Here is a 10,651-nt window from a genome sequence, read left to right as displayed (position 1 = left end):
GACACTTACTGAGCTTTGCTTCTCAGTTAAAGAATGAAACGTGGTAAGGAGCCCGTTTTTGTGAAGTTCATAAAGTCTGCTGGGAGGTCGGAGTATTTTTATAAGGCTCTTGAGGTAAGTAGATTTGGTCGCTTTTCTGAGCTCGGTGAGTTGTTATATGATTTCTGTGGTTGGCTTAGATGTACCTTAAATGTATACATAAATAATGCTGCTTCCGGTGTTTAATACAGTTTGTTGGGCACTTTTGTTGAAGAAATCCCTCCCTGAACAAGAAATCATTGTAACTTCAAAACCTGTTGACATTGGGAGGTCTGGGTGGGTGTCACACATCTAAGCGCTAAGCAAGCTTAAGAAGGACTCTGGGGGTTGTTTCCCACCTTGAGAGGATAGTGGGAGCTAAAGGCACTGTGTGGCAAGATCAGGTCCTCAAAGTCTGTGTGGTGTTTAAGTCTGAGTGTTGTGAAGACTTGGGGGAATAAGGGTGACACGTGAGGTATTTTAGCTCTTTATTTTGCCAGTATACTCCTACGTGGTAGCTTTGCTGTGAGCTGTTTCAAGCAGATGTAGTTATGTAGTTTCCACAGGACTGGCTATTTGTGATTTGTTATTTAAATAAGCATTGTTGTATGTGCTGTTTACCTGCAGTCTATGAAAGAATTTCAGTCAGAAGAACATCTCCAGATCCTTGAAGAAGAGACAGCGCTCAATATAAAAGAAAATGATAAATCACTTTACATTTGTGATCCTTTTACAGGTGTTGTTTTCAATCATCTCAAACAGGTATGATACCCATCAACTTACTTCTAGCTATATTCTTTTCTAGAAGCCCAGGTGCCCATACTTTATATGGTGTCTCTTTTTGCACTGAATGTAGCACTATGAAGTATCCACAATAAAATCTTTAAAGCTTCACTGTGTCCTGTGTTTAAGGAGGATGACTAGCAAAGCATCAGGATTATTTTGAAGCAGGTACAAAAATAAATAGCATGATCAGTTCTGATTCTGCTGGAGTTTTAAACTGGCTCTTGCACCTTTTTACCTCCCGAGTAATAGGATTTTGTTTGACATGCAACGAATAGCTGGAATTCTCTGGCATATTAGCTTATACCATCTGCTGCTTTTCCTGAGGTCAGAAAACCTACAAGGATTGTACTGAAAATCCACATTTGAAAGTAAAAGCAAAACTGTCAACTACCTGGAGGTGCCAGAGGAGTACAGACCAGGGGTCCTGCCTTCCTCGGGATTCAGAGACAAGGAAAACCTTCCTGATACCAGTGTACCTTCTGCTAATTTTTCCCCCTGTTATTTTATTGCAGCTTGGCTGTAGGATTGTTGGACCACAGGTAGTCCTGTACTGTATACAGGCCCAGAGATGTGTCCCAAGAGCTGAGTATCCTGTGTACAACATGACCATGGCCGATGTAACAGTATCCTGTACCAGCCTTGAAAAAGATGTTAGGGTAATGCTTTCTGCAAAATAGATTGCTTAGGTGGTTGTCACTGACATTTGCTTCAGACGGATCATAGCTACAGCAGCAGTAAAGCTGTATATAAGTTTTACTGTGCCTTTGTCTGGATTTGTCTAGTCTTCTGTAGTTTGTACATTGTGTATAATTTATGTAGGGAGTTGTATGGGAGGCGTATATGTAATATATAAATGTGTATGTGGTGGTTCATCCATGCATGCACATGTATATGTTACGTAAGCAGATACATATGTAATCACGCAAGATTTCAGGTGTATTAATATGGGGATAAACGTAGGGTTTAGGGATTTTTATTAACTGATGAGACAGATCACTTATCTTGCTGGTTTGTCCATGGCTACAGTGCTACAGGCAACATGCTCTATTTCTGGTTACTCAAAACTACATGGTAAAGGTTTAATACCCAGTCAGCTGTGGTTTAAATAGTTTAATTTAAAAGTTGACTTTTTAGTTATTCCAATATCTCTTTCCAATATATACTACCTAAAACGTCAACCAGTCGTAAAATTTTACTTGTACCATATGACTGTAGTATTTATATTAAGGATGTGTGTGTTCAGCTTATCATAAATGCAGATCAAATGGAAACTGTATTTGATGTTTTTTTATGGCTTCCATATAGATCCATTTTGTGGTTTTGAACAGTTTTTTAGGAGAAACCATGGACAGCTGAAATCTATGATTTTGTGTTTTATGGTGAATCGTAGAATCAGTTAGGTTGGAAAAGACCTTTAAGATCATCAAGTCCAGTTGTAAAACATGTGTGATGTAGGTTCTTTCTTTTTTCTTTATAATGTTCTGTAGTTTTTCCCTCACCCAGGAAGAAGTTCATAAATATGTGCAGCTGATGGGTGGACGTGTGTACAGAGACCTCAGTGTGGCAGTAACTCATCTGATAGCTGGAGAAGTTGGCAGCAAGAAATACGTAGTAGCTGCTTCTCTGAAAAAACCTATTTTGCTTCCAGCTTGGGTTAAGACACTGTGGGATAAGTCTCAACAAAGGTATAAAGAAACTAAACAAAACTAGTTTTGTTTTGGAGACTGGTAATTCTTTTGTTGATACAGTCTGCTTTTTCTGGTTGATTTTACTTGAAAGAAAAACTATTTCTTTTTTGTTTTTCCTCTCTTTCTCCTTTAGCATAATGAGATACACTGATGTTAACATGGAAGATTATGCATGCCCTGTGTTCCTTGGCTGTACAATTTGTGTAACTGGCCTAAACACTTCAGACAGGAAAGAAGTCCAACACCTCACTGTTGAACATGGTGGGCACTATACGGGGCAGCTCAAGATGAATGAATGTACTCACCTCATAGTTCAAGAGCCAAAAGGTAGGACCTGCAGAGTAAACATTATTCTCACTTCTTGAGTTGAAGTAGTGTAAATATGCATAAGAATTTAAACTGTTTGCTTCAGTGTTGCTCTCACAGCTGCTGTTCAGGGAAGCACTGCTGAAAAGAAGAGTAATACAGGGCACCCTTACTTTGCTCTAAAGGCGTGAGAAAGAACCAAAGACCAAAAAACCAGAGACCCAGGTGGTATTTCAGGGGAGAAAAAGGGAGAATCCTAGAGGGGATGGAAGAATAAGGAAAAACTAAGTTTTTTGAGAGGGCTGGATAGGACTTAATTTATATTATGATTGAAATTGGATTGTGGACTAATGTTTGTTTAGCTGATCTATTGATCTATTCTCTGTGCCTTCTGAACACCCTACTAGGGTAAAATGTAAGCTTCCTTAAGCTCTCTTTCTTTCCTCTTGGGAAAATGAAACAGTTGTATTTTTATTGTGAGAAGAAAATTTTCCCCAATTTCCCTCCCTTTTCCTATGGAAAATATCCTTGGACTTTATAACCTTTTTTTTTTTTTCCCCCTGTGCTTGAAAGATTTAAAGCCTTTTTTTTTTTTTTTCCCTCTAGTGTCCTGTCATGTTGTACCCTTGAGCTAGTCATCAGTGAGAGTTTTTCCTCTAACTTCATTTAGAGAATAAATAAGCAGCTTATCAGAAGAGTCCAGGATAACACAACCTGCACATTGAAATTATGAATTTTTGACTTTGCTTCATGTCCAGCCATCTTGTAGCAATCACTTTTTGATAGCATTTTAGTGACTTGTGGTTTTTATTTTGCTTACATTTGAAAGGTCAGAAGTATGAATGTGCTAAAAAATGGAATGTGCACTGTGTGTCTATCAAATGGTTTTCTGACAGCATTGAGAAGGGCTTCTGTCAGGATGAGACAATATATAAAATAGAAGCTGGATCAAAACTGACACCCAGTACGTCAACACCTACGAATGATGTCAGGAAGCCTGATAGTAAGTAAGACCTTTTAAAATATGTTTAAGGTAGGAAATGTGTAGTAAGGAGGAAGAACTGTTCCTGATTAGTAGGGCACTGCTGGCTTTTGCAGTGCTGGCTTGACAGTTTGGGTTCTGATTTTACTTATACTTAAAACACAACGGATTATTTGTATGCACATTGAATATTCCAATGTGTATTAACTTAACATGTGAATAGCTGTTTAAAAAGTAGACTTGAATTAGCACAGGATTCTCTGTTTAAGAATCAGTGGTGTGTATCTCCTAAAAAAGCATGACTGTTCATACATTTCTAGTTTAAGACAAGTGTCTGTTATGATTTTTAATTTTAACAGTAGTTTTGGGGGGGGGAACAAATGCTGATTTTGTTTTAATTATTCTTTTTCTGATATTTTTTGTTTATATATTTGTTTTTACTTTAATCCATGCTGTTACCAAAAGGAAAGCTAAAAGCATTTTGTAAGCAAACATGAAAGTAGCATGAAAGGCACAGTTGACTTTAAATGTGTCTTCCCAAACACTTGTTACTGACTGGGACTTCAGGAAGTGGCTGAGCAGGAGCACTGGGTTAGCTCTACCAAAAGAGCACTGGGAATTCAAGTTAGGTATTATGGAAACTACGTATAATTCTTAAGTCACTGGGCTTCATGTTGATTTCTTTTTACTACAGAGAGGATAGTCTATTTTAAGAGTGTTTCTAATACGTGAGCACAAAACTGGGATAAAAGCTTTGAAAACCTTGGCTGCTATCTCATAGATTGCATCCATTTGGGAATAAACACAAGGTGCATAACTGCTTTTGCTAGCAAGAATAAACACAAGGTGCGTAACTGCTTTTGCTAGCAAGACCGTACCTGGTCTGTGTGTAAATAAAGCCCTTGGTTTAACCCCGGTTATACTTCCCTAGTATTTGTTATTACTCAGATGTACATTTCATTCTAGCATAACAAAATCAGATGTGGCAGTTTTGTGTTTTGTTTAGTGAAGCAGCAGAGAAAGATGAATCACAGCTAACGCCTCTTTTTTAATTTCCATTGAAGATCATGCCCTTCCAGATGTCAGCCACATTTCCAACATCAATTTGAGTGGTGTTAATGAAACCGAATTTAGCTCTGCTCTGAGCAGCAGGCAGGATCCTCTTCCTGACGAGCTGGAAAACTTGGATATAAGTTCTTTTCAAGCCCCTGAAGATTTGTTAGATGGGTGTCGAGTATGTTTAACAATGTCTACTTTGAAATGTTCAGCCTTTAACCCTGTGGAATCAACTAGGTTGAAGCTGGCAATTGCTGCTTGACTTAAATGGTTTCCATGGTCAGTAGCAAACGCCAGATTTCTTTTGTGTCGACACGTTGTAGCTTGCATGTGTGTCTACATATGTATATGTGTGTGTGATTGTATTAAATATGTAGTGTAAATACAAAATTACATATTTATAGACATATTTAAACACTTTAGAAAGTAGCTGGGGGTTCATTCCATTAGTAAATACTTTTGCTAGATTTATGTGCAGAGATAAATGAATCCAATTCTAAATGCTTAACTTCGTTGCTGCTTCTCAGAAGCTTTGCCACTTGTTTCTGTGTTCTACAGCAGTCAAAACAAATTATACCAAAATATCCTACTTTAATTCTTTTTTTGACTTTTTTTCAAAGCCTTTTTGTTCCCTTTGCAGATCTATCTGTGTGGCTTCAGTGGCAGGAAGTTGGACAAGATGAGGCGGCTTATTAATTGTGGTGGTGGTGTTCGATTTAATCAACTTAATGAAGATGTTACCCATGTCATTTTGGGAGAAAATAATGAGGAGCTGAAACAGTTTTTGGAGAAGACATCTCACAGGTTATAACAACTGTATTGCTTAAGGCCTACTTCCAGCTTGTTTTCTTTCTCCCACCACCCTGTAGACAGGAAGACATGTATTGATTTGAAAATCATAAACAGTTCTTGACTTCAATGAGAAGACTTACAGCCTTATATTCATAAGTACATCTTTGTGTGTTCTTGAATACTGTAGTTCTTTGGGTAGCTATGAGTAACCTCAGGAAATAGAAGAAGAGTATTCTTATTGGTCAAAGAAGAAGCGTTAACATGTATTTGCTAATATATTGAGGAGGAAGGATTTGGCAACCTTGCAGTGGCAGATATACTTCACATTATAGAAAATGAGTATGAAATTCTCTGTTTTTAGACTCAAAGAATTAAAAACCAGCCAACCAAACAATAAAGTGCCCAAAGCTTTTTAGTATTGGAGTTAGAAAATTCAGGTTTTGTATTTACTAGTATTTGTGGAGTAGGAAAGAAGAATCACAGTTTTGAAGCCCGCTGTAACTTGTTTGTATAACACTTTATTTTATAGGCCTCATGTAGTCACAGCAAAATGGTTGCTGGACTCATTTAGTAAAGATTATCTACAGCCAGTGGAGCAATATATCCCTCTAAATTACCAGCTGTTAGAGAATCCAATTTTGGAGCAACCTGGAATGAAGTCAGTTCTTCCCAAAAATAACAATCTCATGAAGAAAGAAGCTGTGAATGTTAAAAAGCATCAGAAAGCTGCTGAAGATGACCTCCTCTCTCAATACATAGCTAATGATTCTACATTAGGTATGTTCTGGTCTCAGCATACTATAGAAAGTTTAACTGCTCATGATTAGTGTATGAGTCCTGCAGCATTTCCTTATTAAGAAGCTAGCCACACCTAGTGTGTGGTAGAAATCAAATTTAAACAGGGCTATATAGAGTAGTTTTAACTAAACCTGGCTGAAAACGGCAGAATCGTAGGATCCCAGACTGGTTTGGGTTGGAAAGGACCTTCAGATATCCAGTTCCAACCCCCTGCCATGGAAGGGGACATCTCACACTAGACCGTGTCGCCCAAGCCCTGTCCAGCCTGGCCTTGAACACTGCCAGGGATGGGGCAGCCACAGCTTCTCTGGGCACCCTCACAGGGAAGAATTTCTGCCTTAGATCTAATCTGAATGTCCCGTTTAAGTACTGTAGTTTCTTCATGAAACTATTTTGGGTTGTCTTTAATGTTCTAGTCAGACAATTACTGTGGTTGGCTGGTTTTGATTATTTCCCCCTCCACCCCCCCACCCCCACTTTCAGATGAAGCTGGAAAACTACCATCGAGAACCTTCAGTGATGTTACTCACTTGACTGTTCAAGGAGAGAATGAATCTTCCATCCACAGTGGTTTTCTGGGAGAGTCGTCTGCGCTAGCTGAAGGAGGATTGTTTGTCAGAAAGAGCTTTCTTATTTTGGGTTTTGGTGAAGAGGACGAGTCCTGCATTGCAGATATTATAAAGGAGAATGCTGGGAAGATCCTGCCACTGCAAAGCAGAACCATTGCAGACTATGCTGTGGTACCTCTACTGGGGTGCACGGTGCAGCTGACTGTTGGTGATGTTGTCACAAATGCATGGCTGGTAAGGGAGTTTTCAGTCAGTTCTGTGAGTAAACATGTATCTACTAGAGATACGTCTTGTCAGTATGCAGAGTTATCAGTGACTTAAAAGTAAGTAAGATACTGAGAGATTAGCCTTGTTGCATTTGAGATGTACTAAATGAAAGCATGCCTTAAAGCCTCTGCACTGATAAGGTATCTTTTATCTGTTCCACTTCATTTTCTACAGGCTTGTGAAACAGGACATCATTGTCATGACTCAAAGGCTCCTTATAGTAGAGTCTGACAGCATTCTCTCTAATGATTGTAGAAGGAGCCAACTGACTAATAATGATTTCATATGATATTTTTGTGCTTAATTTTTTCTTGTTTCATGCTTTCCACAGCTTTTTAATTACAAGTCAGCTTTATAGCTCAAAGTCAAATACTAACCCTATTTGCCAAGAGTGGGCACATGATGTAGACTAACTGCCGTTAGTATTTTTCAGTACTAGGTAACTTTCTGTGAAGTAAATCTATGCAGACTCTCAGGACACATCTTGAAACTACTTTCAGGGAACCTCCAGGATTGGAAGAGTAGTAACTGAAAAGTTCTGAATAACACCTCAGTATGTCAGACCTGACAAAGTCCTTTAGAAAAGAATTTGTCTGATTCAATGGGAAATAATTGTCTCAGATGTAAGGATGGACCCAGAATTGCTTGCTGTTGAGTCTGTAAATGCTATTGTACAGTTACTGAAATATTGTTGGCTTTGTTGCTGTCCCTTTCATTAAGTTAACATGTGTGGAACAGCAGCTCCTTTTAGATCCCCAGTCCAATCCACTTTTCACACCAATCCCAGTAATGGAAGGAGTTACCCCTTTGGAAGATTGTGTTCTTTCTTTTACCCAGTTCACTGGTGCAGAGAGAGACTCTCTGGTTTATCTGGCAGGACTGCTAGGAGCCAGGTATGTCTTCTATTGCCCTTTCTTCTTGTTCTTAGACAGCCAGTGTGATGAAACCCATTATACATTTCACTTCTTCTTTTACAGGAGTAACAAATATTGGAATTATTGGAGTTAAAGCTCTTCTGGATTCTGTTGCTTTACAAAACCTAGTGCTGAAGCAATGAGATGTTATTATATAGTTCTTTTTCTCTCTTCTTGAGAAGTTAGTCAGTATTAATACAGCCTGATTTGTACCAGAATTTGCTCAGTCTCGTATTTCCCAGTGGCTGAGTCTCAGTAACTTTTTATTCTGCTTTGGAACAGAGCAATAGAAAGTGAGTTTTACAGATGTCAGGTCTTGCTCTTTAGTTGTCCAGGAGCAGAACATTGTTCCTCTTAAGTACTTATCTGGTTCAGCCTCATAACCAGTGATAGTGCAGCATTTCCTAGGAGCTGGGATGGTGAATTATTTGCTCCAAGTTTATCAGGATCGTTGAAAAACATTAAGAAGAACATATTTAGTCATGAAGTGGCAAATTCATACTTTGCATATTTTCTTACTGTATAAGTTAGAATATCATTTGATCTGATTTGTCTGTTTGAACTAAATTCTCTGCCTGTGAGTCCTCAGTCCTGTGTCTTCTTGAAAGATGGGTCCTTGGTGATAAGACAAAAACTAATATAAAGAAAACTATTGTTCATTTGGAAATGATGGATTTTGGCTCCAGAAAGGAATCCAGCCTATCCCATTATCTGGCAGAAGAATGTTAGGCCCACTGTACGCCCAAAGAAGTAGTGAATGATCCATCCCTGGCAGTGTTCAAGGCCGGGTTGGACAGAGCCTTGGGCGACATGGTCTAGTGTGAGGTGTCCCTGCCCATGGCAGGGGGTTGGAACTGGATGATCTTAAGGTCTTTTCCAACCCAAACCAGTCTGGGATTCTATGATTTGAAAATGGGATATGTGAGGACTTCTGAAGTATGAAAAATGTTACAGATTTTTTGCTTGTGAGTTAAGCTGTAAAGTACAAAGTGGATGGTCTTAGGTAATTCTACAGGTCCTTTTTCTGTTGCTTGAATGCACTTTACAATAGTATAAATCTGCTTTAAGTTAATTTTGTTTATGACTAAATGAATATTTTATGGCTCAATGAGTATTTTATTAATCTAATTTTAGAGTCCAAGAATTCTTTGTACGGAAAGCCAACGCAAAAAAGGGCATGTTTGCCAGTACCCACCTTGTAGCGAGAGAAGCGGATGGTTCCAAATACGAAGCTGCAAAGAAGTGGAATTTACCAGCAGTCACTGTAGCTTGGCTTTTGGACTCTGCAAGGACAGGAAAGAGAGCAGATGAAAGCAAATTCTTGGTTGAAGATGCAGAGGCTGAAGGTTGGTTATTAGCAAGTTAGGGAATACGGTTGTGTCATAGCACTGTTCATTCACAATGAAGAGTACAGGTAGTATGAATTTTTCTTCCCTAACACCTTTGAAGTATTAGAGCTATAGGATCTTTTTCCAAGTACTTTTCCATATTTCTTTTTCCTGCTGTTGAGTTCTGATTATAGAAACGATAACTGTGTGTTTGCTTTAAGCATTTTGGAGCAAGCTAGTGGGTTCTTGTGGTTATCAGTCGGTTGGGAATCTGGCTCAGTGGCTCAGCTTTGTCCTTTTGAACACATTCTGCTGTGTAGATTGCTTGGGAATTGGTGGTAGATCCCACTTAGAACTTCATACTTGTTAGTCTGCAATGGCATGATGCCCCTCTGATGCCTACTTCATCTTCTGAAGCTTCTGCTCATTTTATAGTTATTTCATGCTTTTCATTTGGCAATATTCTTCCATATCTAATGATTTAGTGATTTAATACTGAATGTTAGCAGACCTGTATTACCAGTGCCCTTGTGAATTGAGTATATGGGTCACTAAGAGAACAAAAGTTTGTTGTTGGCATAGGCATGTCTTCCTTATATAATGCATTTTTAAGGAGAAAAAAAAAAGGGGGGGAAGCAGGGGACATGAGCAGTAAAATCTAAAAGCAGTTTTTGCACTAATCTATTTGAGCTATGAAGGTGATGAACCATGCTTAAACAGAAGCATTTATGATGGAGAAACTTTGAGGGCTTATTGCTGTCTAAATCTCAGTCCTATTTATCCAAAGGTATAAGGGACTGGAAGTGTACACAGTGATCTAAAGAGGTCTGATTCAGAGTCATGACATATTACATTGCTTGGGAAGTAAGGAGCCAGGAAGGAGATACCTTTAAAGTTGAAAGGGAAGGATTTATTTTATTACAGATTACATCTGTATTTTGATAGTTGTTGCACAAGGTATATGAGCTATACAAGGATGTGTGTAACTACAAGCAGTGCAAGCAGACCTAGGGTTACTCTCTCTTTTTCAGACACCTAGGGTCATGCTCAGTGCCAGTGTAGTTCAATGGAAGTATTTAACTGGAATAGACACATGATACTGGCTTTTAAAATAGAACTGCCAGTTTCAAGCATTTATTGGAGAGGA

General features: G+C 38.6%; 1 protein-coding gene across 1 annotated transcript in view; it reads left to right on the top strand.

The window, feature by feature from the left end:
- Positions 1-33: 33 nt before the first annotated feature.
- Positions 34-10,651, top strand: part of LOC104403413 (DNA topoisomerase 2-binding protein 1-like) — a gene marked incomplete at its 3' end in the record, with an annotated part of 19,459 nt that continues 8,841 nt past the window's right edge. The window contains 12 exon segments of the mRNA XM_010011545.1: positions 34-114; positions 646-780; positions 1,317-1,460; positions 2,308-2,489; positions 2,626-2,819; positions 3,628-3,801; positions 4,845-5,014; positions 5,477-5,640; positions 6,158-6,405; positions 6,910-7,229; positions 7,983-8,155; positions 9,311-9,522. Coding sequence (XP_010009847.1) covers positions 34-114; positions 646-780; positions 1,317-1,460; positions 2,308-2,489; positions 2,626-2,819; positions 3,628-3,801; positions 4,845-5,014; positions 5,477-5,640; positions 6,158-6,405; positions 6,910-7,229; positions 7,983-8,155; positions 9,311-9,522 — 2,197 coding nt within the window.

This window comes from Nestor notabilis, unplaced genomic scaffold, assembly GCF_000696875.1.
Source record: "Nestor notabilis isolate BGI_N333 unplaced genomic scaffold, ASM69687v1 scaffold6853, whole genome shotgun sequence".
NCBI lineage: Eukaryota > Metazoa > Chordata > Aves > Psittaciformes > Psittacidae > Nestor > Nestor notabilis.
Note: the sequence above shows the minus strand (reverse complement) of the source record. Positions and strands in the feature narration are given on the sequence as shown.